Here is a 27,011-nt window from a genome sequence, read left to right on the forward strand (position 1 = left end):
CTAACAGCAGAAAAGAAAACATAATAAAATCAACATTAATAATACAGACACCCAAAAAGGTGTGTCCCAGCTTTAAAATGTCATCGCACTAGCTAGAATGTATGTTTTAGGGATTGAAAACAAATGCAATCATCAGTTAGTTGCCCACTTTTAGTTAGTTACCACAAACTATAGGCTATAATAATTTGTTACAGCGTATATAAATTACGTCAATAATTAATTAAAACACAGGTCGGTGTCAGGTGTGTTCAGAGCTCTGCGCAGGTTCTGCCAGAACAGTCCAGGGTTCTGTGCAGCCTGGGACCAGCTCAGGTAGGTGTGTCTCTTCACCAGCCTCCTCATGCGAAAGTAGGGAGACAACCGCTGGGCTGGAATGTCCTCCAGGAACACCAGGATCAACACGTCCTTCTTCTCATCAAACAGACGGTAGCTGCACACACAGGACAGGAGAGCAGCTTTATAGTAGGCTAAATCAAACATTACTTGCGTTATGTGAAGACTCATTCACGGTAAGACATACGGCACTGCTTACAATAAGTAAACACATGCAGTAAGTGAAGCTGCATCTACTGTAAGTAAACATTTATGTACAGTGAAAAAGGTTATTATTATTTAAACATTTTATTTTATTTTATTTTATTTTATTTTATTTTGGGAGAGAGAGATGGGGAATGAAAAGCAGCAAAATTAGGATCTAATTCCAGCATTTTTCCCAGTCGAGCTCTTATTTTGAAAAGCCACATTTCTAGACTATCGGAAGTAGTATTATCCTAGTAAGTTGAACTGTTCAACTGTTGTTCACAAAATGGGTCTATACCGGGGCACTGGAGGGCTCCACATCGCCGGCTCTGTGCCATCAAAGAAACACTGTTTTGACCAAAAATGCCATCTGGGACAAGGAATAGGAGATACAGGCGATTGAAAGAAACGGATATAATGGATTCTTATGGTGCAGACGATCTAAGATGGACGATTCAGTGCTGTGACAACAACATATAGCTAGCTAACCGGCTAACATAAGTAGCATTATGGCTCGATCGATCGAATGCACTATAAAAGCGCAATTGCCATTAATCAACAGCAATGGCGGTAAGCGTAGTATCAAAAAATAGGCTTCAATTGCCATTAATCAACGGCAATGGCGCTGAAAGGATTAATAGGGCTACAGCATTTGATGAAAAGTGCTTTTGATAAATCAAAAAATATGAAAATGTGAAATTTGTACATCTATAGGACCGATTATTTCACAAAATGTTTAAGCACACATTGCATAAATAAGAATGCACAGATTCTCCTGCCACTTCCAAGTGAGTAAATGTGGCGTTCAGAGAACATGTACAGTTGCATGATGTTGCAGTGAAATGTCTAGGTAACTGGGAGCCCACCTGGCCATCTGGATCTCTCTAGAGCACCATTCACTCTCCAGGTAACGACGACTGATGACACAGATGGTCTTTCTGCTGCCATAGATGGCCTCTGTGATGTTCTCTATGATGGCTTTACCTGGAGATATGACAAACAGTCAAACCCGAGTCAAAACTACTATGCATATAGACATTAGCCCATTTTAGCCTGATTTAAAAAATGTCTTCTAAATCCTGAGTTTTCTGAAAAAAAACATGTTTCTATCTCAGAAACTATGTCTGACATTGGCCGCCGACCAACATCTGAAAATATGTTGTTCCAGGGACCATCCCAGTAGCAAAGATTTGAGTTAAAAACTCGCTCTGAAAGAATATATTCAAAGATTTCAGGCATTTTCATGAAATTTCAAAAATAGCAGACTTACAAGTTCATAGCGCGGCACTCACTATGAGCTTGTAGATCTGCTATTTTTCAATAGCTAAAGCATAACATAATGCTTTAAAACACCAAAAGGGGTTCCCGCCCAAAATGAGTTAAATACTGCCATGATAATGCCATTAAAGGACTACTTTTCAACCTACCTTCATATAATTGGTCCTCACTATAATATTCATGATAAAATGCCACATTTTTTGTCTACTCTCTTAGTCTCATGGGAGGGCTGTGGGCATTTCAGAAACCTGTCCACCAGTGACATCATCTTTGGGGAATCAAAGCTAATAGAAACTGCAGGCTTTCTATTCCTGAAAAGTTGCAATGGAAGCCAACCTTCTCACGATAATAAAAATCTAAATATTTTGTAAAAAAATAAATCTTTGTTTCATTTTTTTAATTTGCCTAACAATCATGTCACTGGTGGACGGGTTTATGAAATGCCCACAGCCCTCCCATGAGACTAAGAGAGTAGACAACAATGGTGATATTTTATCATGAACATTAGTGAGGACCAATTATATGAAGATAAGTTGAAAAGTGGTGAAGTGGTCCTTGAAACACAATATGCCCTGTTAACACTTTGACTTCTATTCACGAGTTGCTCGAGTTAATTCATTGTAGAACACTTTCCCTGCGATTCGCGAGTTGCTCGAGTTATGTTTTCATTGTTTAATCCACGTCTTTAATCAGTTTTAAGTCATACGGGCAATCCACCGGACAGAATGGGATATGAGACAGGTTTTGATGACGTCATCGCAAAAAGGTCCGTCGCTCCAGCGTGCAAAGGGTTATGGGAAATTGAGTCCCCATTGTTTACAATGGGAAATCTGCCTATAGCAGCGTGCGGCTGCCCCGTCTGGTCTGTTGTTGTGGTCGGCACTTTGGAACATTTTTCAACACTAAAACAAGCAATTACACCATTTTAAAGTGGATTTTCATGACAAGCAACGAAGCAGTTGGTGCACTGGCTGGTCAAAGGTAACTTTAAACATAGGCAGTCTAGTCTAGTCTGAGTCCACTGCTGAAAGTCGGAATTAGAGCATTCACAAGCGAAAGGATTGCCACTCATCTTAAGATACCTGAGAGCAGGAAGAAAACTGAACACCGAGATATTGATCACCGTCAACTCGTTCTGGCTCAGGTCCAGTAAAGATACTCGAGTCAGGTTGGATTGTTCCAGGAAATCTAGGGACTTCAGTTCATTGTGGGAGAGATCGAGAACGTGTAAGTTTGGTGTGTTTTTAAATGTGATGTACGATATGTTTTGAGTAAATAATTGATCCTTGCATTGTATTGTAAGGCTTTTCAGGCTCTTCAATAACGGTAAGTCACGACAACTCAGCAGAGAAATTAGAGTAAGGGTTTCAAGTTCATCCATTCCTTCAAAAACGTTTCCTTGCCAATCCACATCCACTGCCTCCAACCTGAAATTTCGTAATGTAAGGTACTTAAGCCCAACCAGTCCTTCAAAAGCGAATTTGAACAACCAACCATAGTTCTCCATCACTCCGTCTGAATACACATCTAAGTGCTTCAGAGATGCAAGACTTTTAAAATCCCCTTGAACTAATTCTACAATGTCATTCTCATTTAAATCCAATAATTCTAGTTTCTGTGAACCAGTCCAGAATGTAGTGCCAAGCACTTTAATGTAATTGTTAGTCATAGTTAGAACCTTTAACTCACTGAGTTGTTGAAAAACACACTGTTTCATTTCAGTGATTTGGTTGAAATCTAGATGAAGGTGTGTGAGTCTGGTTAAATTTAAGAAGTCTGAGCAGAGTAAATTATTTATATTATTGTGTTCCAGGTTTAAGATTTGAAGCATGGAGAGATCCTTAACATCGTCTGGCACTTTAGTAAGCTCGTTGAGGTCGAGTTTCAGGTGACTCAGTTGTTCCATTTGTTTGATTGAATCCTTTGACAGTCCAGTCAGCATATTAGATGATAGATCAAGGTTGGTTAGCTGAGTACAAGTTGTCAGTTCACTTAAGTCGGCCGCCTGGTTATTGTGTAGGTCAAGTGTCCTCAGTGTGGGTATTTTGCAGGCAATATTTAATAGACCTCTGTTTAGCCACTCCTCCATACAAGACAGCTGTAGGTACTCTAGTGAATCAAGGTTCTGTAGAGACATTCTGGAGACGTTATAAGAAGTTTGAAAAGTAAAATACACATGCGTTATATTCCTGAGAAAATACTTGTCTGGTATGTCCCACTCCCATCCTGATCGGTTACAACATTGTCTCAGATCAATTGTCTTCAGATTTGGAAATACAGCTGTTGTGATGCTAAACTTTTTTATGGAATATGAATTCATTCTCAATTCCCTGAGCTCAGAGGACATGTTTAATGGCAGATCTTTTGACTGAAAACACACTAATTCCTCAATTGTGATTTCCAGCACATGCAATCGTGGTACTTGTAAGATGGTGATGATATCTGTCATTTGATGTATATAGTTGAAATTCAGATATAGTTCCTGTAAACTGGGGAGTGACTGGAAGGCAGCAGGGCTGATGAATCGGATATTGTTCCAATCCAAGCCCAATAGCAAGAGGTTAGACAGTCCCTGAAACATATTGTCTGTCAGTGTTGTTAGTTGGTTATTGTTCATATATAACTTTTTAAGTTCCCCCAACCGACTAAAAGCCCCGTCATCAACATGAGTTATTGAATTAAAACCCAGTGACAATTCTCTGAGATTCATCAGATTCATCAAATCCGTCCTGTTTATCATTAGAATGTTGTTTTGAATGAGTGATAATGCCATAACTTCTCTGGGAATGTTGTCTGGTATGCTACCGAGTTGACGGCGTTCACACTCTACTGAAACACCAGCGGTGACATTTTCAGAGTAAAGAATAGTGCAGTCTTTCAGGACGTAAGCCAGTATAGCAGTGAGATAAAGCGTAAACAGCAGGAATAAGAAAGGGAAAGGATGCCAGATTCCTCTCTGTGGCATCATGGCTGTCCTTCAGGGTGAACGGCCAGGTCCTTTTGGGGATTATGCTGGTTGCTGGGAGGGAATTCGTACAACATCATCAAGATTGTGCATTGGTGTGCAGGCTTTTCAATTTTGACATGGTGTTAGAGGTATGGGCATAAGGTTTTCAAAAAACATCGCAAAGGAGTTGGGCTCACCCCCTTCTGGTCAGTACATGGTTGAAACCCCAAATCATTGATAGAAGAGATTTTTGGAAATCAATGGACTCTGTTACTATTAGCTATGCAAAATAACATTATAAATGTAGGAACAAATGGACACGGTGGCGCAGTCGGTAGCGCTGTCGCCACACAGCTAGAATGTCCTGGGTTTGATTCCCGCTGGGGGCGTGTTCTCTCCTCCGCGTCATCAGTGCCCATACCCTGGGTGGGGTTGGCAAAAGGGCCTTTCTGTGTGGAGTTTGCACGTTCTCCCCGTGTCCCTGTTGGTGTCCCCTAGGGTAGGTACCCTCACATGTTCTCCCTGTGTAGGTACCCTCGCAAAAAACATGCAGTAATCCTGGTTTCTATACTGACCCCCGCCCCTCCCCCCGCCTGATGGAGGGGAAAGGAACTGGTTGGATTAACATGTTCCTTCTAAGGCGCTACGTCCAACAGGGGAAACTCCCCCATATCAGGTGAAAAGAAGCAGCTTGGACTCCTCATGCATAGAAGAGAACATGAGGTCAGTCCGTTGCTCTCCCCAGTTTGGCAGAGGGAGTGTACTGACCATGATTTCATTTGATAATTGACACTGGGTGAAAAAAAAATTGGAAAATTGTGGGAGAAAATTTGTGGGAGAAAAAAAGGAAAAAATAACTTCTGGAAATTAAGGCATCATTTTCAAGCTGACGTCCACGATGGCTGCCAGGAGCGATGCAAACAGGCCACTAGCCAACACCATGCTGACGTCCACGATGGCTGCCAGGAGCGATGCAAACAGGCCACTAGCCAACACCATGGCAATAGAAAGTTACCAAGTGCATATCATTTTTTATATTGACCACCCAGATTTATAGGCATTTTAAGTGAGGGAGGGAAGCTGCACACTGACATGTCAGTTTATTTGCGGCACACAGTGTAGTAGTCATTACTTTGCATCATGAATCCAACTTGAACAAGTTGTGCCTGCTTTTTACTTACAGTAATGTAATGTCAGATAAAAGAATAGTCTCTCCAGAGGTTCCCAAACACTGGTACTAGTACCACTGGTGGTACTTGATTCCCCTCTGGTGGTACACAGAGCAGTCTCCCTAAAAAGGAGAAAAAAGACAAAAGTGGAATGAAATATTTATATTACTACAGGTAGTTATTCTGACCACGCAATTGGTTGAAATAGGCTCTCCAGACGTGCTGAAATGAGCATGACGGCACACCTAGCCGTTAATAGAAGATTTGAGAACGGATTAATCACATTAGAAATATCATCAGTTGTGCTGATTAGTGATTAGACTTGAGACTAGAGTTTTGTCAGAGCAGCAGCATTGTATTGGCTTAGGAATGGAACAAAAAGGGAAAGTATATGTTATTTATTATGGTGGTACATGGAGAGCCAAATATTGTCTTAGGTGGTACTTCAGTATAACAACTAAGGTTGGGAATCAATGCTCTATGGTATACGTTTCAGTGAGCTCAATGCTCCGCTCATCTCTTTTACAGTGCTTCAACAAACCACCAAGATATAATATAGAACAGTCACATATGCTTCTCAGGATGATTTGCACTGCCGAGATCGTCCTGTACCAAAATAATTAAAATATTGACGCTTACCCTGAACTCAGCGACAATCACCCTTCCTCCAGTGTGTTACACACCTCGCAGGACACATGCACAGTATGAACTGAGGAGTTATTATGTGTTAACTGTGATCAGCACAGGGCTAGAGAGGTGAAGTCTACCATTGACCAAAGTGAAAACATATAAACAAAAAAACAAAACAATCTGGGAAGTGTAACGGTGTCAAGCGGGTGATTATTAACAAGAATAAGGATGTCTAGCTGAAAAGAAGAACTTCCCAGCTAAAAAAAACAAAATACAAACAAGGTGTGAGCCTTGCAAAGAGAGTGTAATTAACTGACAAGTCAAATAAGGTTAATATCCAACCACAATGACAGACAGAGTTTGGGAACTAATGTGAAGTTAATGTTAATTATTTTAATATGAAGACTTTGTTTGTTATTTGTGTTTAGTTAATGCTTAGGCAATATTAAAAAGGGGAAGCCTCATATAGTCTGTCAGAGGGGAGGCCTCATGGTATAGTCTGTCAGAGGGGAGGCCTCATGGTATAGTCTGTCAGAGGGGAGGCCTCATGGTATAGTCTGTCAGAGGGGAGGCCTCATGGTATAGTCCGTCAGAGGGGAGGCCTCATGGTATAGTCTGTCAGAGGGGAGGCCTCATGGTATAGTCTGTCAGAGGGGAGGCCTCATGGTATAGTCTGTCAGAGGGGAGGCCTCATGGTATAGTCTGTCAGAGGGGAGGCCTCATGGTATAGTCTGTCAGAGGGGAGGCCTCATGGTATAGTCTGTCAGAGGGGAGGCCTCAGATCGGTGCAGTTTTAGGTAAACAATGTGAAAAGCTGCCTCATGGTGGCGCTATAACAGGCCGTTCTGGAAAATGCGGGGCAGAGGTTCATCGTTGGCATCCAGGGAGTGTGTGTGCGCAAAGTTTGGCATCGACCGGGTTAACGGTGCCGGAGATTAGCTGGTAACGGACGGACGGAAGGACACACGGACGGACGGACACACACACGGACGGAGTGCAAAACATACTCTCTCCCCATGCCTTCGGCCTGGTGGAGACAATTAACTGACAAGTCAAATAAGGTTAATATCCAACCACAATGAGAGACAGTTTGGGAACTAATGTGAAGTTAATGTTAATTATTTTAATATGAAGACTCTTTTAGTTTGTTATTTGTGTTTAGTTAATGCTTAGGCAATATTAAAAAGGGGAAGCCTCATATAGTCTGTCAGAGGGGAGGCCTCATGGTATAGTCTGTCAGAGGGGAGGCCTCATGGTATAGTCTGTCAGAGGGGAGGCCTCATGGTATAGTCTGTCAGAGGGGAGCTGATGGAAATAAAATTCCGGCGACCCCAAGGATCGTATTAATGGATAAAAATAAATTATATCTATTCTGTAATGCTAATTAGAAAGGACTGTAAATATATATATCTTCAATAACCCAGCAGGGAGACCAAATACCGTGCTGTATTTACCTTAAAAATGAGTGAGTAGCCCTTTAAATCTTGAATGACAGTCACTCTACTATAAAAAATAGAAGGATACCTTAAAAACGAATTGGAGACAGACGAAATAAAGTTCTGAGAGGAAGTTTAAGGTTTTAACTGTACTTTTTAGTAGGTAATAAAGTCAATTTACATAGAAAATGTGCTACATGGTTCAGATAATAATAATAATAGTACAATACATCACTATAATTTAGAGTATTCAATTGTTCCAATATGGATCCGAACTGAACCCGAACCTGAACTGAACTCCTCTTCACAGTATGTTACTGGCATTAATAGTGCATCTGACGTCAGTTGTTGATAAAATGTTCATTGGCTGAATAGATAGTTCATTTCCGCAATATCCCACGGTGGTGCTGGTTGTCGAGCACTCATTGGACCAGCACATGGATGATGAGACTGGTATCGTGACATCTTCCTTGGTTCCGTCATTGATGACCATAGACCGGGAAAGCACAGAGGCTGGCGTTGCCAGGCAACCTGTTGATAACATTCTTTCCCTGCCGTCTGTGAACTCTTCAACAGAGAAATGGCCGGCTATCTACTTTCTCACTGGGCACCAAGGCCAAATACATGTAGTGTCAAATCAAAATAGACCTCTCAGTATGCGACTTAACTTGACTGGGGACAGACAGTATGGAGACCGAATAAGGAGTCAACAAGATATTAAATGGGACAGATGAAAACATATTTTGGCCATAAACATGGATGACATGACATTTATGATGATAAGAAGAACAACCCGGAGTAAACAGGCAGTAGGCTAAGAGTAAAATGATGATATGGGAGATGACAAAATATGACCTATATGGAACACGGTCTGGGCCCAAAGTTCTATCTGTGTTGAGCAACAGAATATGATGGAGTGGCCAACTTGACATGACGTGTAAACAACATGTCAGAATTTATCTATCAACTCCGCCCTTAGTTTACAAATAATGTCAAGGTGGCAACAAAATAAACCTGGGAAAAGGTAAATTATAATTTATGGAATTTAGGATGTCCGAATGTGGAAAAAAAATAAAACAATTAAAACCTATTTTTTTTTTAATAAAAAAATAATAATAGAAGCATAAGCTAAGCAACTAGCAACAAAATAATTATATAAATGTACCTAATAATTGAACAAGGTGTTGTAATGTAGAAAACCTCAAATGACTTTCCCTATACCACAACAATAGAACTGATTATTGATTGAATGGTGGATCTGAAAAATGAGAATGATTAAGAAAATAGGAAAGATAGAAGCGGGGAGAAAGATGTATGAGATTACAGCTACAAATGGGATTGGGTGTTGAACAAATTGGGATGGTAAAATATCTATATATCTAAATATCTACATTGAGGTAAGGGGCATTGAACCTAAGGTAAACAGAAAAATACCATGTCATGTTCCACCCAAAAATGGGTCTTTATGAAATTAATGACCGAAACAACCTAAAATTTGGAGCCAAAGGTCAAATGGACCACAGGACCTGCATCGACATGGGGGCTTCGTCAGCCAGGTGCACTAATCACATTCCTTCAGATCACATCAGTGGGTCACATTTCAGGGCTCTCAAACAGCAAACGACAGTAAACTTAAGAGAGGCTATCATTATGACAGGCGAAGTTAGTGAAAAGTCAAACAATTTAGTCTAGGGTCCTGTGGAAACCTTACTAACATTATCACCCACAAAGGTGGGTTCTCATGGCCAACAGGCCTGGATACAAGTCCATAGGATCTATGTCCATGTATCCTCAAAATAATTTAGACAAAACTCACATGAGATGGTATATTCCTCATTCCCTTTAATTCAATACTTCCTGAGTCCTCGTCGGTCCTAATGGGGAGGCACACCAGTTCCTGGAGAATGGATGAACAGAGAAAGAAAGCCAAGGGAAAAAAATTAAAACATGTTTTGGAGATATGAACTGGGACATATGTGGAAGAATTATTGAATTCAGAATGGTAACTTAACTATGGGATAATGGCAATGGAATGCCACAGCAGATGTTTGGTTCTGACTTCTTTGACTACCTGCGATATGAATATCAGAGGAGAGAAAGGAGAGAAAAATACTTTGGCCAAGGCCCAATATTAATATCAAATCAATAACAGTAATAACAAATTACATTAAGTGATCGAGACGGTGGATGTCCATGGTAAAAAAATGGGAAAACACCCTAAAACTGAGAGCGTCAAAAACGGTATAAAATTAACCTTGAGTGTCATGAATGGACTAAATTTAACCTTAAGTTGGGAAGGCTGCGTTCCCGATTGGAATGCACCCAAAACTGGGAGGGATGGTGATTAGATAGCTGTTTATATAACAAAGAAGCAAGTGTTCTCAAAACATAAAAACAAATGAAGAAAATAAGAAATGGAAGGACAATGGGTGAAGGGGGGAGGGGGTGGGGGGAAACAAAAAAACAACTGTACGAGTATGAGTGTGGTTGGTGCAAAAATAAAAATAATGATTGAATCAGGGTAATAAAAAATAAAAATAAAATAACCATTAGAGGCATGGTGAAATAAAATTAACCTTAAAGGCATGGTGAGGTAGAAAACATAACCAATAATCAAAATGAATAATGAACTGAGGCTGGGTTTCCAGTACTCACTATCACTGGGAAATACAGTACTCAAGGCTGAGGTTCAGAGAGAACAAGAGAGTGCACTATGACCAGCATATCACTCACCTCGATCCTCTGAAACCCAGCCCTTCACGTCCACACCAGTGATAGTGGCCAAGAAATCCTGTGGGTGAACCATAAAGAAAACAAAATATCAGAATTATACAGGGAAAAATATCAGGTGAGAATGTATAATAACAATGTAACTGGGTGTTTAAAAAATAAAATAATAATACAATACTTGAGGGTTTACTGTGTAGTTTGGCAGGCAGAATTCCATAAAGGAAAACTATAACACATGGGTGAGACAGGTTAAATCATATGGGCAAAAACATGACTAATAAATGATAAATTTAAACAAATATTTGCACCGGTTATAAATTGACTTTCACAAAAGTCATAAAAAGGTGTTCCTCGCAGAGGAAGAAAATCAGACAACCCTACACAAAAACACGTGACAGGTTAAGCCTCTCGATAAACTAGCAGATAGCACTTCATGGCTCCTAGCACTTAATGGCCAAAAATAGACAGTCAAATTGTCTCGTAGTTCACGAATCAGCAAAGTATACGGGAGTGAAGAGATGGCTACCCTCAACACTCATTCCCCCAGTGCTAACTGGTATGTCAGAGACATCGTACCCATAAATGGCAAAATAGGCATTAGTTGCCTATAGCCGGAAAATATGAAATGGAGAGAAAATTATAAAATAAATGCCGGTATGAAAGTGTTCAAATGAAAGAAATGAAAATGGGCTACATAATCTCCCTCCTGTAGTTAAAAAGAGAGGAGAATATACTTAAAAAATGAATGGAAAGAACAGTGTGATCTGTTCACTTTGGAAAATGGTGAAATGTTTCTTTAAGGGGAAAATAATTCTAAAGGGAGAATAACTAAGAGTTAAATACTGTTGAGGGTCACGGTTAAGATAAAATAAGTACCCTGTTAATCCTCTACTGTTCCGGCCTAGAAGAGCAGAAAATATAATGGTAAGAAAAGGTGGCCCAAGCAGTGTACTCCAGCAGCTAACTGTAGCACAAAGCTCTGCCACACACAGCATGAAATTAGGAGAGGTATAGCGAAACTATAGATATGGGACCTGTACATGTCCTGAAACAAAGTTGGATATATGATAGACAACCTACTGTGACCATTCGTTAGCAGGGGGAGAAATTAAATTGGACAACATAAGAGTAGTAATTAAAAAAAAAAATACAAAATTATAAATAGGGAGAATAAGTTCTATCTTGGATTTTAAAACAACAAACAATTTAGAGTCTAGTACCAGGATATCAGCAATTTCGACTTTGGACCCTTCCTGGCACATAATAATTTAGTTTAAGTGTTCAGGGCATTCTGCGATATATCTCCTATAATTAACCCACCCTGACGCTTATGGACAAGCACGTACATACACACATTGCACACACATCACCTACAGCAGGGCATGGATTCACACACACTGAGACAGGGAGAGAGAGAAAGAGACAGACCCAGCGTTATCCCCGTAAATCTCACCTGGAGGGAGGACAGACAGAGACAGACCGTTCTCACTGTGCATTTCACATATGGAGGGAGAATAGAGAGAGACAGACATATGTCAGAGACATATGTCACTCACACCATGTATTTCACATATAGAGGGAGGACAGAGAGAAAGAGACTGTTCTCACACTGTGCATTTCACATGAGAGATATTACGCAGATAGACAGACAGGGCTGCTCTTTCAGGCATACAGACACAAAATAGGATACACTGAAATTTGTACCTAATGTTACATGTAATATTATGAAAAATATCCAGATGTAATCTTAAGGCAATGATAAAAAAAATGTAAATGCAGTAAAAACTGTAAAAAGAACTATTCCTAATACACTTCTGAAGTTATAAAACAAGATGGCGTTCCCACAGCACAGACTGGGAGGGGGACACGCACGCACACACACGCACATCACATTCAGGAGGGCATGGATGGACAGGGAGGGAGAGACACGCACGCACACACGCACACTGAGACTGCACTGACATGCATTACAAAGTAAGCGCACGCTAACGGGAGTGTAATGGGAGACACAAAACAAATGTAGATAAGAAAAGCGTAAATTAAAACAGTCGGACAGGGAAAAAATCGCCTCAGCTGAGGAGGGGAACGAGATAAATGAATCATAATAATCATAAAACTATCTAGTAAAAAGCAAAAGCTACGCTATGCCACAGCGCTAAAATAAAAAATAAGAATAATAAGAAAATAAAACAAAAAGGGAAAAAGGTGTGTGGACGGGGAGAGGGAACAGACGTCATATCTGACGTGGCCATGATAGCTCCGTCACATATGAGTCCGCTTTTATTTACTAAAGACGTAAATAATTTCAATGATGTAGAGTACTATATGCAGCACATTTTCTCTGTAAATCGATTCCTACCTTATATTGTTGTTCACGTTGAAGGAGTCAAGATGGAGAGCAGCTCTTCAAACGAGGCAACACAAAAATGTCTTAAAAAAAGAATTATGATGGGTAAAAAACAAAAAATGGGGGAAAAAAACTGTAAATTTGGGAAAAAAACTGATTCTTTTTTCTGTCCCCCTGTCTAGTGATTAACACTTGCAGGGTTCTGAATCCGGCTCGATCGACCAATTGATGGAAATAAAATTCCGGCCCCAAGGATCGTATTAATGGATAAAAATAAATTATATCTATTCTGTAATGCTAATTAGAAAGGACTGTAAATATATATATCTTCAATAACCCAGCAGGGAGACCAAATACCGTGCTGTATTTACCTTAAAAATGAGTGAGTAGCCCTTTAAATCTTGAATGACAGTCACTCTACTATACAAAATAGAAGGATACCTTAAAAAACGAATTGGAGACAGACGAAATAAAGTTCTGAGAGGAAGTTTAAGGTTTTAACTGTACTTTTTAGTAGGTAATAAAGTCAATTTACATAGAAAATGTGCTACATGGTTCAGATAATAATAATAATAGTACAATACATCACTATAATTTAGAGTATTCAATTGTTCCAATATGGATCCGAACTGAACCCGAACCTGAACTGAACTCCTCTTCACAGTATGTTACTGGCATTAATAGTGCATCTGACGTCAGTTGTTGATAAAATGTTCATTGGCTGAATAGATAGTTCATTTCCGCAATATCCCACGGTGGTGCTGGTTGTCGAGCACTCATTGGACCAGCACATGGATGATGAGACTGGTATCGTGACATCTTCCTTGGTTCCGTCATTGATGACCATAGACCGGGAAAGCACAGAGGCTGGCGTTGCCAGGCAACCTGTTGATAACATTCTTTCCCTGCCGTCTGTGAACTCTTCAACAGAGAAATGGCCGGCTATCTACTTTCTCACTGGGCACCAAGGCCAAATACATGTAGTGTCAAATCAAAATAGACCTCTCAGTATGCGACTTAACTTGACTGGGGACAGACAGTATGGAGACCGAATAAGGAGTCAACAAGATATTAAATGGGACAGATGAAAACATATTTTGGCCATAAACATGGATGACATGACATTTATGATGATAAGAAGAACAACCCGGAGTAAACAGGCAGTAGGCTAAGAGTAAAATGATGATATGGGAGATGACAAAATATGACCTATATGGAACACGGTCTGGGCCCAAAGTTCTATCTGTGTTGAGCAACAGAATATGATGGAGTGGCCAACTTGACATGACGTGTAAACAACATGTCAGAATTTATCTATCAGGAGCCTCATGGTATAGTCTGTCAGAGGGGAGGCCTCATGGTATAGTCTGTCAGAGGGGAGGCCTCATGGTATAGTCTGTCAGAGGGGAGGCCTCATGGTATAGTCTGTCAGAGGGGAGCCTCATGGTATAGTCTGTCAGAGGGGAGGCCTCATGGTATAGTCTGTCAGAGGGGAGGCCTCATGGTATAGTCTGTCAGAGGGGAGCCTCATGGTATAGTCTGTCAGAGGGGAGGCCTCATGGTATAGTCTGTCAGAGGGGAGGCCTCATGGTATAGTCTGTCAGAGGGGAGGCCTCATGGTATAGTCTGTCAGAGGGGAGGCCTCATGGTATAGTCTGTCAGAGGGGAGGCCTCATGGTATAGTCTGTCAGAGGGGAGGCCTCATGGTATAGTCTGTCAGAGGGGAGGCCAACTCAGTGAAGTATAGGGACACGGATCTGGCCCGTCCACGACACACACACCCATGCACCCACTCACGCACAAACACATGCGCACACGCACGCACGCACGCACGCACGTAATTGTAATTGGCCGCCGATCCCCATCGGGGGACCCCCCAGAAGCAAAGATTTGAGTTAAAAATGTTCTCTCTGGGCCTGGGCCGTGGCTCAGCGGTCCAGGCACCTTGGCCGGTAGCCTGAGTCTGGCAGTGTGCCCTTACTGCATGTCTACCTCCCCATCTCTCTCCCCATTTCCTGTCAGCCTACTGTCTATCCCTCCATAAAAAAATAAAAATAAAATAAAGGCGAAAGCCACAAAAAAACATTTAAAAAGAAAAAGAAAAAAATGTTCGCTCTGAAAGAATATATATTCAATGATTTGCACCACATTTTCACGGTTTTTCAAAGATCTACAAGCTCAATCTGGAGATTTTCATTGATAAAATGGTAAATGGTGCATTTATATATATATATATATAGCACCTTTATCCAAGGCGCTTTACATAGATTGTGCATTGCATTCACACATTCACACACACACATACATATAGACCGATGTCGGAGGAAACCATGCAAGGCACCGACCTGCACATCGGGAGCAATTAGGGGTTCAGAGTCTTGCTCAAGGACACTTCGACACTAACTCTGGGGGAGCCCACAGGGTTCGAACTGGCAGCCTTGCGGTTCCCATCCGGTCACTCTACCCCTGAGCCACTGCTACCCCTGTTGATAGTTAATATAACAGCAGAAAAGAAAAAAAAATATGTAAAATCAACAATAACTAGAAACGAATCGCTGCAAGCAGCGATAAGGCAGGACCAAGCAGGAAGGCAATAAGAATAATATGCACAAGAAACATGGAAGACTAAACATGAGAAAAAGACCATGGAATTGTGACAGGGTCGTTTTTTTATAGTGGGAGGCAGGTAAGGGTTCTTGAAGACTCATACACAGAGTTGGCGGTGCCCAGATTTGAACTCATGACTTTGTGTTGCAAAGGCAAGAGCTCTACCGAGCTAACAAGCAAAATCATTCAGTGTTTTTGTAGCAAGTTGCGCAACGATAACTAATGATAAGGTGGGTATAAAGATTTATGAATTGACTGCGTATAAACCAGAAAATATACCAGATTCGGATGAGGAGCTCAATGAGTGAAAACCAATGAAATGAGTCTGAAACAGGGATTAAAGGTTAACTGAAAAATTATTATTAAACTTCAGAGAAAACTAGAAAAAGTGCCCTTCCGGGCACAGGTCTCCACCAGGAGGATAGGAGTGTGTGTGATGTTTGGCAAAATGTTTAGGAGGATTTTTTTTCCTTCATTTTGTTGAGGAAATGCAGAGCCAGATCACTCATAGCATCTCTGAGGATAGAATTCTGGATGAGCAGGACATGTGCAGCATTTTGTACAAAACGGGCCACTCCTGAAAACTTTGGAAGGCAATCTTAGCCAATCAGTGTACAATCTGAGAAATCCAACAGACTCGTCTTGATCACATGACTACAGAGATCATGTGTACCGATTTGAGGCATTTTGTTCCAAAAATGTGTTTTGCAAAAATCAACCTGTTGGTGGCGCTATAACAGGCCAATGTGAAAAGGGTGGGATATATTCCTCAGCCTAGTAAGAAAATGTGTGAAAGATTTCACGTAAATTGCATGCTGCGTTCATGATTTGAGGCTATTGTTCAAAACGGGGCAATCTTGCAAACTGTGAAAGCCAATTATAGCCAATTAGGATGGAATATGAAATATCAGACAGATCCGACTTGAGCACATGACCATAGAGATACTGTGTAACGATTTGTGAGATTTTTGGACAGAATCTGGAGGAGTAATATCAAAAAATGTGTTTTACAAAAGTCGGCCTCCTGGTGGCGCTATAAAAGGCAGATGCGGAAAATGCAGGTAAAAGGTTTGTCCTTGGCCTCTAGGGAGTGTGCATGCAACATTTCACGCAGATCGGTGCAGTTTTAGGTACAAAATGTGAAAAGCTGCCTCATGGTGGCGCTATAACAGGCCGTTCTGGAAAATGTGGGGCAGAGGTTCATCGTTGGCATCCAGGGAGTGTGTGTGCAAAGTTTGGCATCGCCCGGGTTAACGGTGCCGGAGATTAGCTGTTCACAGACGGACGGAAGGACGGAAGGAAGGAAGGACGGAAGGACGGACACACGGACGGAGTGCAAAACATACTCTCTCCCCATGCCTTCGGCCTGGTGGAGACAATAAACAGCTTTGAACATTCATGAAAAACAAACAAATGGGGCCCACTTTAAGTTGTTGACTTGAAAAGTCCCAGTTCAGTTCATGGAAAGCAGTCTCTTTCTCCAATTTGGAGAACCAGATTACCACATTTGTGGGTGAAGGCGGGGTGGATGGGGGGGGGTTCAGAGTTCCGGGTCGGCTTGCCAGGTCTGGGTACCATCCGGTACCAGAACCATCCATGCAAGGGAATCCTTTCAGGATACAAAAAACCTAAACTGAAAGGCCAGGTGTCCAAATCAGTCTTTGTTTCAAACATCATCAACAACATCAAATAATCTATCAATTCATGAGTAAAGAACCTGATTTGATCAGGATCAAGTTCTTTATACACGTTTCCCACTAAACAAATCAGTTTCTAGCATTGTTACGGCCCTTTAAACTCGGCTCAACCAAAGGCTAACATATAAAGGTCACAAAGTCATCCAACTTGAACAAGTTGTGCCTGCTTTTTACTTACAGTAATGTAATGTCAGATAAAAGAATAGTCTCTCCAGAGGTTCCCAACGACTGGTACTAGTACCACTGGTGGTACTTGAGCCCCCTCTGGTGGTACACAGAGCAGTCTCCCTAAAAAGGAGAAAAAAGACAAAAGTGGAATGAAATATTTATATTACTACAGGTAGTTATTCTGACCACGCAATTGGTTGAAATAGGCTCTCCAGACGTGCTGAAATGAGCATGACGGCACACCTAGCCGTTAATAGAAGATTTGAGAACGGATTAATCACATTAGAAATATCATCAGTTGTGCTGATTAGTGATTAGACTTGAGACTAGAGTTTTGTCAGAGCAGCAGCATTGTATTGGCTTAGGAATGGAACAAAAAGGGAAAGTATATGTTATTTATTATGGTGGTACATGGAGAGCCAAATATTTTCTTAGGTGGTACTTCAGTATAACAACTAAGGTTGGGAATCAATGCTCTATGGTATACGTTTCAGTGAGCTCAATGCTCCGCTCATCTCTTTTACAGTGCTTCAACAAACCACCAAGATATAATATAGAACAGTCACATATGCTTCTCAGGATGATTTGCACTGCCGAGATCGTCCTGTACCAAAATAATTAAAATATTGACGCTTACCCTGAACTCAGCGACAATCACCCTTCCTCCAGTGTGTTACACACCTCGCAGGACACATGCACAGTATGAACTGAGGAGTTATTATGTGTTAACTGTGATCAGCACAGGGCTAGAGAGGTGAAGTCTACCATTGACCAAAGTGAAAACATATAAACCAAAAAACCAAAAAATCTGGGAAGTGTAACGGTGTCAGCAGATGATTATTAACAAGAATAAGGATGTCTAGCTGAAAAGAAGAACTTCCCAGCTAAAAACAAAACAAAATACAAACAAGGTGTGAGCCTTGCAAAGAGAGTGTAATTAACTGACAAGTCAAATAAGGTTAATATCCAACCACAATGAGAGACAGTTTGGGAACTAATGTGAAGTTAATGTTAATTATTTTAATATGAAGACTCTTTTAGTTTGTTATTTGTGTTTAGTTCATGCTTAGGCAATATTAAAAAGGGGAAGCCTCATATAGTCTGTCAGAGGGGAGGCCTCATGGTATAGTCTGTCAGAGGGGAGGCCTCATGGTATAGTCTGTCGGCCTCATGGTATAGTCTGTCAGAGGGGAGGCCTCATGGTATAGTCTGTCAGAGGGGAGGCCTCATGGTATAGTCTGTCAGAGGGGAGGCCTCATGGTATAGTCTGTCAGAGGGGAGGCCTCATGGTATAGTCTGTAAGAGGGGAGGCCTCATGGTATAGTCTGTCAGAGGGGAGGCCTCATGGTATAGTCTGTCGGCCTCATGGTATAGTCTGTCAGAGGGGAGGCCTCATGGTATAGTCTGTCAGAGGGGAGGCCTCATGGTATAGTCTGTCAGAGGGGAGGCCTCATGGTATAGTCTGTCAGAGGGGAGGCCTCATGGTATAGTCTGTCAGAGGGGAGGCCTCATGGTATAGTCTGTCAGAGGGGAGGCCTCATGGTATAGTCTGTCAGAGGGGAGGCCTCATGGTATAGTCTGTCAGAGGGGAGGCCAACTCAGTGAAGTATAGGGACACGGATCTGGCCCGTCCACGACACACACACACCCATGCACCCACTCACGCACAAACACATGCGCGTGCACACACACACACACACACACACACGCGCGCACGCGCACACGCACACGCACACGCATGCATGTAAGTGGCTATACTGCTTAAGAAAAATATATAAGTAATAAGAATAGCACATGCAAGTGATGCTAGTTAGTTCATTTATTTATTTAAGTTCAACCTCAAGACCAAGCGGCTATTGACAAGGATATTACAAAAGCTTTTTCTATTGAACATTATTGCTCAACATTTTCATGTCAAGGACCCCCAAAAATATGTATGTAATTGGCCGCCGATCCCCATCGGGGGACCCCCCAGAAGCAAAGATTTGAGTTAAAAATGTTCGCTCTGGGCCGTGGCTCAGCGGTCCAGGCACCTTGGCCGGTAGCCTGAGTCTGGCAGTGTGCCCTTACTGCATGTCTACCCCCCCATCTCTCTCCCCATTTCCTGTCAGCCTACTGTCTATCCCTCCATAAAAAAATAAAATAAAAATAAAGGCGAAAGCCACACAAAAACATTTTTTTTTTTTTAAATAAAAAATTGTTCGCTCTGAAAGAATATATATTCAAAGACAGACACACACACACACACACACACACACACACACACACACACACACACACACACACACACACACACACACACACACACACACACACACACACACACACACACACACACACACACACACACACACACACACACACACACACACACACACACACACAGATCATCAGGATGGGGAAATGAAAGACCATGTTGTGCAACCCCCCTCCTTCCTTAACCCATTTTGGGGCGGGAACCCCTTTTGGTCTTTTAAGTATTATATTTTAGCTATTGAAAAATAGCAGATCTACAAGCTCACCGAGTGCCGCGCTACAAGCTTGTAGGTCTGCTATTTTTGAAAAATCGTGAACATGTGGTGCAAATCTTTCAATATATTCTTTCAAGAGCGAACGTTTTTAACTCATATCTTTGCTTCTGGGGGGGTCCCTGGAACAACATATTTTCAGATGGGGGCCAAATACAGATAGTATTTGGGGTTCTTGACATGAAATATTGAGCACCACTGATTGAAACATTGGTATTTCAGAAAACTGTCATGATTTAGAGGACCTTTTTTTAAATTTAAAAAAAGAAAGAACTGAAACAATTAGCAGGATGGGTGTTGGTTCCCACGCTCTATCCTCCTCCCACTTATCAGTGATCTGATCATGGTTGACCTGCATAAATACTACATTAAGTAGGATGTCACATAATGGACATTTAATATCTCAATCTGGAGATTTTCATTGATAAAATGGTAAATGGTGCATTTATATATAGCATCTTTATCCAAGGCGCTTTACATAGATTGTGCATTACATTCACCCATGCACACACACATACATATACACCGATGCCAGGGTAAACCATGCAAGGCACCAACCTGCACATCGGGAGCAATTAGGGGTTCAGAGTCTTGCTCAAGGACACTTCGACACTAACTCTGGGGGAGCCCGGGTTCGAACTGGGAACATCCGGTCACTCTACCCCTGATCCACTGCCACCCCTGTTGAACTAACAGCAGAAAATAAAATCAACATTAATAATAAAGCACTTTTAGAACAGGCTAAATGAAACCAGACACCCAAAAAGGTGTGCCCCAGCTTTAAAATGTCATCGCACTAGCTAGAATGTATGTTTTAGGGATTGAAAACAAATGCAATCATCAGTTAGTTGCCCACTTTTGGTTAGTTACCACAAACTATAGGCTATAATAATTTGTTACAGCGTATATAAATTACGTCAATAATTAATTAAAACACAGGTCGGTGTCTGGTGTGTTCAGAGCTCTGCGCAGGTTCTGCCAGAACAGTCCAGGGTTCTGTGCAGCCTGGGACCAGCTCAGGTAGGTGTGTCTCTTCACCAGCCTCCTCATGCGAAAGTAGGGAGACAACCGCTGGGCTGGAATGTCCTCCAGGAACACCAGGATCAAAAAAGTCCTTATTCTCATCAAACAGACGGTAGCTGCACACACAGGACAGGAGAGCAGCTTTACAGTAGGCTAAGTCAAACATTACTTGCGTTATGTGCAGACTCATTCACGGTAAGACATACGGCACTGCTTACAATAAGTAAACACATGCAGTAAGTGAAGCTGCATCTACTGCAAGTAAACATTTATGTACAGCGAAAAAGGTTATTATTATTTAAACATTTTATTTTATTTTATTTTATTTTATTTTGGGAGAGAGAGATGGGGAATGAAAAGCAGCAAAATTAGGATCTAATTCCAGCATTTTTCCCAGTCGAGCTCTTATTTTGAAAAGCCACATTTCTAGACTATCGGAAGTAGTATTATCCTAGTAAGTTGAACTGTTCAACTGTTGTTCACAAAATGGGTCTATACCGGGGCACTGGAGGGCTCCACATCGCCGGCTCTGTGCCATCAAAGAAACACTGTTTTGACCAAAAATGCCATCTGGGACAAGGAATAGGAGATACAGGCGATTGAAAGAAACGGATATAATGGATTCTTATGGTCAGGGCCGCTTTAAGGGTAGTGCGAATGGTGCGGCCGCACAGGGCCTCGCGCATGCGAGGCCTCGCGCTAGGCAGTGTTTTTTTTTAAGAAACAATAATCGCATCGCAGCCCGTTCCGTCGCAGTTGATTTTCACCTATTTAAGCTGCGGTCGGCTTGGAGCCGCCCCCCAGGGGGGCCTCCGACGGCCGCGCGTCGCCTTCTCCTCCCAACCGGCGTCACTTATTCAGCCTCCCGTTAAGCAACGCCCGGCCGTCCGGTCGTGGGGCCCCCTGTTGTCCCCCTTTGCGCTGCGCAGTGCCGTGCTAGCTTGCGCTGCAGAATTAGAGCAGATCTACAAGCTCACAATGCGTTGCAGCGCGACGCGTTGTGAGCTTGGAGATCGGCCGCGCCACCGTACATACCGTACATACCGTACATACGCCACCGTACATACATATACACCGATGCCAGGGTAAACCATGCAAGGCACCAACCTGCACATCGGGAGCAATTAGGGGTTCAGAGTCTTGCTCAAGGACACTTCGACACTAACTCTGGGGGAGCCCGGGTTCGAACTGGGAACATCCGGTCACTCTACCCCTGATCCACTGCCACCCCTGTTGAACTAACAGCAGAAAATAAAATCAACATTAATAATAAAGCACTTTTAGAACAGGCTAAATGAAACCAGACACCCAAAAAGGTGTGCCCCAGCTTTAAAATGTCATCGCACTAGCTAGAATGTATGTTTTAGGGATTGAAAACAAATGCAATCATCAGTTAGTTGCCCACTTTTGGTTAGTTACCACAAACTATAGGCTATAATAATTTGTTACAGCGTATATAAATTACGTCAATAATTAATTAAAACACAGGTCGGTGTCTGGTGTGTTCAGAGCTCTGCGCAGGTTCTGCCAGAACAGTCCAGGGTTCTGTGCAGCCTGGGACCAGCTCAGGTAGGTGTGTCTCTTCACCAGCCTCCTCATGCGAAAGTAGGGAGACAACCGCTGGGCTGGAATGTCCTCCAGGAACACCAGGATCAAAAAAGTCCTTATTCTCATCAAACAGACGGTAGCTGCACACACAGGACAGGAGAGCAGCTTTACAGTAGGCTAAGTCAAACATTACTTGCGTTATGTGCAGACTCATTCACGGTAAGACATACGGCACTGCTTACAATAAGTAAACACATGCAGTAAGTGAAGCTGCATCTACTGCAAGTAAACATTTATGTACAGCGAAAAAGGTTATTATTATTTAAACATTTTATTTTATTTTATTTTATTTTATTTTGGGAGAGAGAGATGGGGAATGAAAAGCAGCAAAATTAGGATCTAATTCCAGCATTTTTCCCAGTCGAGCTCTTATTTTGAAAAGCCACATTTCTAGACTATCGGAAGTAGTATTATCCTAGTAAGTTGAACTGTTCAACTGTTGTTCACAAAATGGGTCTATACCGGGGCACTGGAGGGCTCCACATCGCCGGCTCTGTGCCATCAAAGAAACACTGTTTTGACCAAAAATGCCATCTGGGACAAGGAATAGGAGATACAGGCGATTGAAAGAAACGGATATAATGGATTCTTATGGTCAGGGCCGCTTTAAGGGTAGTGCGAATGGTGCGGCCGCACAGGGCCTCGCGCATGCGAGGCCTCGCGCTAGGCAGTGTTTTTTTTTAAGAAACAATAATCGCATCGCAGCCCGTTCCGTCGCAGTTGATTTTCACCTATTTAAGCTGCGGTCGGCTTGGAGCCGCCCCCCAGGGGGGCCTCCGACGGCCGCGCGTCGCCTTCTCCTCCCAACCGGCGTCACTTATTCAGCCTCCCGTTAAGCAACGCCCGGCCGTCCGGTCGTGGGGCCCCCTGTTGTCCCCCTTTGCGCTGCGCAGTGCCGTGCTAGCTTGCGCTGCAGAATTAGAGCAGATCTACAAGCTCACAATGCGTTGCAGCGCGACGCGTTGTGAGCTTGGAGATCGGCCGCGCCACCGCGCAACGCAGTCGAATTATACACACACTGGAAACGAAACAAAAACAAGTTGAACACATGTAGGCTAGTTGAGTGCACAACCGCTCCCGGTCACAAACAAAACGACTCGGCAGTCGGCACTCGAGTGAAGTGAAAAGGTATGCCATCATGTCATGTAGGACTGTGTGTGGACAAAAAAGGTTTTATTTCAAATAATTAGTCACACATGACTATGCGTGAGAGAGAGAGAGAGAGAGAGAGAGAGAGAGAGGTCGTCCTCTCTCTCTCTCTCTCTCTCTCACGCAAAAGTAAGTATTAATTAATTAATTAATTAATTTGCGCGCCGCACAGGGCCTCGCATTTCTCCCAGACGCCTCTGCTTATGGTGCAGACGATCTAAGATGGACGATTCAGTGCTGTGACAACAACATATAGCTAGCTAACCGGCTAACGTAAGTAGCATTATGGCTCGATCGATCGAATGCACTATAAAAGCGCAATTGCCATTAATCAACAGCAATGGCGGTAAGCGTAGTATCAAAAAATAGGCTTCAATTGCCATTAATCAACGGCAATGGCGCTGAAAGAATTAATAGGGCTACAGCATTTGATGAAAAGTGCTTTTGATAAATCAAAAAATATGAAAATGTGAAATTTGTACATCTATAGGACCGATTATTTCACAAAATGTTTAAGCACACATTGCATGAAATAGAATGCACAGATTCTCCTGCCACTTCCAAGTGAGTAAATGTGGCGTTCAGAGAACATGTACAGTTGCATGATGTTGCAGTGAAATGTCTAGGTAACTGGGAGCCCACCTGGCCATCTGGATCTCTCTAGAGCACCATTCACTCTCCAGGTAACGAGGACTGATGACACAGATGGTCTTTCTGCTGCCATAGATGGCCTCTGTGATGTTCTCTATGATGGCTTTACCTGGAGACATGACAAACAGTCAAACCCGAGTCAAAACTACTATGCAGCATATAGACATTAACCCATCTTAGCCTGATTTAAAAAATGTCTTCTAAATCCTGAGTTTTCTGAAAAAAAACATGTTTCTATGTCAGTTGTTCTCAAACATATTCATGTCAAGGACCCCAAATATATATATGACATTGGCCGCCGACCAACATCTGAAAATATGTTGTTCCAGGGACCATCCCAGTAGCAAAGATTTGAGTTAAAAACTCGCTCTGAAAGAATATATTCAAAGATTTCAGGCACATTTTCATGACATTTCAAAAATAGCAGACTTACAAGTTCATAGCGCGGCACTCGCTATGAGCTTGTAGATCTGCTATTTTTCAATAGCTAAAGCATAACATAATGCTTTAAAACACCAAAAGGGGTTCCCGCCGAAAATGAGTTAAATACTGCCATGATAATGCCATTAAAGGACTACTTTTCAACCTACCTTCATATAATTGGTCCTCACTATAATGTTCATGATAAAATGCCACAATTTTTGTCTACTCTCTTAGTCTCATGGGAGGACTGTGGGCATTTCAGAAACCTGTCCACCAGTGACATCATCGATGGGGAATCCAAGCTAATAGAAACTGCAGGCTTTCTATTCCTGAAAAGTTGCAATGGAAGCCAACCTTCTCACAATAATAAAAATCTAAATATTTTGTTTAAAAGAAAATGTAATTTGCCTAACAATCATGTCACTGGTGGACGGGTTTATGAACTGCCCACAGCCCTCCTATGAGACACAGACAGTAGAAAAACTGGTGATATTTTGTCATGAACATTAGTGAGGACCAATTATATGAAGATAAGTTGAAAAGTGGTGAAGTGGTCCTTGAAACACAATAGCCTATGCCCTGTTAAAATGTCCCCAACACTTTTAAACAGGCAGGTTTAGATAAATACAGTGCACTGCAAGTGCAGAGACAGAGAGAGGTTTGTACCTGGTAGGAAGTCTCGGTGGTGCAGACAGAGTCTCCAGCCCTGCTCTCCCTCCAGCACTGGAAGCATTTCTCTGTAAACCCAGAGCTCATCATGAACGTTGTAGGAGATGAAGGCGTCGTAGCGCTGAGGAGACCCCCTCTTTCTTTTCTGGGCATCATAAAGGAAGGCCAGGAAGAGGTAGTAGGCATAGAGGAGCTGCAACCTCAGGAAGCGGTAGGCGAAGGATGTGAGAATAGTGAGCACAATCACACAAGTGGAGGAAACATAGCAGACGAAGCTAGCATCCATCCAACAGGAATGGAAGTCAAAGTCCAGAAATCTGGTTCCCTTTTTCACCAGAGGATAGCCACAAGTGTAGCTGTGAGCATCAACCACCTGAGTTTGGCTGTTGTTCAGAATCCACTGCTGAAAGTCGGAATTAGAGCATTCGCAAGCAAAAGGATTGCCACTCATCTTAAGATACCTGAGAGCAGGAAGAAAACTGAACACAGAGATATTGATCACCGTCAACTCGTTCTGGCTCAGGTCCAGTAAAGACACTCGAGTCAGGTTTGATTGTTCCAGGAAATCTAGGGACTTCAGTTCATTGTGGGAGAGATCGAGAACTTGTAAGTTTGGTGTGTTTTTAAATGTGATGTACGATATGTTTTGAGTAAATAATTGATCCTTGCATTGTATTGTAAGGCTTTTCAGGCTCTTCAATAACGGTAAGTCACGGCAAGTCAGCAGAGAAATTAGAGTAAGGGTTTCAAGTTCATCCAGTCCTTCAAAAGCGTTTCTTTGCTGCGTTTCTTTGCTGGAGGCAGTTGCCTCCAACCTGAAATTTTGTAATGTAAGGTACTTAAGCCCAACCAGTCCTTCAAAAGCGAATTCATGCAACCAACCATAGTTCTCCAACAGTCCGTCTGCATACACATCTAAGTGCTTCAGAGACGCAAGACTTTTAAAATCCCATTCAATTAATTGTACAATGTCATTCTTATTTAAATCCAATAATTCTAGTTTATGTGAACCAGTCCAGAATGTAGTGCCAAGCACTTTAATGTAATTGTTAGTCATAGTTAGAACCTTTAACTCACTGAGTTGTTGAAAAACACACTGTTTCATTTCAGTGATTTGGTTGAAATCTAGATGAAGGTGTGTGAGTCTGGTTAAATTTAAGAAGTCTGAGCAGAGTAAATTATTTATATTATTGTGTTCCAGGTTTAAGATTTGAAGCATGGAGAGATCCTTAACATCGTCTGGCACTTTAGTAAGCTCGTTGAGGTCGAGTTTCAGGAGACTCAGTTGTTCCATTTGTTTGATTGGAACCTTTGACAGTCCAGTCAGCACATTAGATGATAGATCAAGGATGGTTAGCTGAGTACAAGTCGTCAGTTCACTTAAGTCGGGCGCCTGGTTATTGTGTAGGTCAAGTGTCCTCAGTGTGGGTAT

At 42.1% G+C, this 27,011-nt stretch overlaps 1 protein-coding gene across 1 annotated transcript in view; it reads right to left on the reverse strand.

The window, feature by feature from the left end:
* Positions 1-216: 216 nt before the first annotated feature.
* Positions 217-27,011, reverse strand: part of LOC306928707 (toll-like receptor 13) — a gene marked incomplete at both ends in the record, with an annotated part of 33,001 nt that continues 6,206 nt past the window's right edge. The window contains 3 exons of the mRNA XM_079508977.1: positions 217-430; positions 1,386-1,503; positions 25,577-26,040. Of these exons, the coding sequence (XP_079365103.1) occupies positions 217-430; positions 1,386-1,503; positions 25,577-26,040 (796 nt within the window). The remainder of the gene's footprint in view (positions 431-1,385; positions 1,504-25,576; positions 26,041-27,011) is intronic.

This window comes from Electrona antarctica (assembly GCF_951216825.1).
Source record: "Electrona antarctica genome assembly, chromosome: 8".
NCBI classification, from domain to species: domain Eukaryota; kingdom Metazoa; phylum Chordata; class Actinopteri; order Myctophiformes; family Myctophidae; genus Electrona; species Electrona antarctica.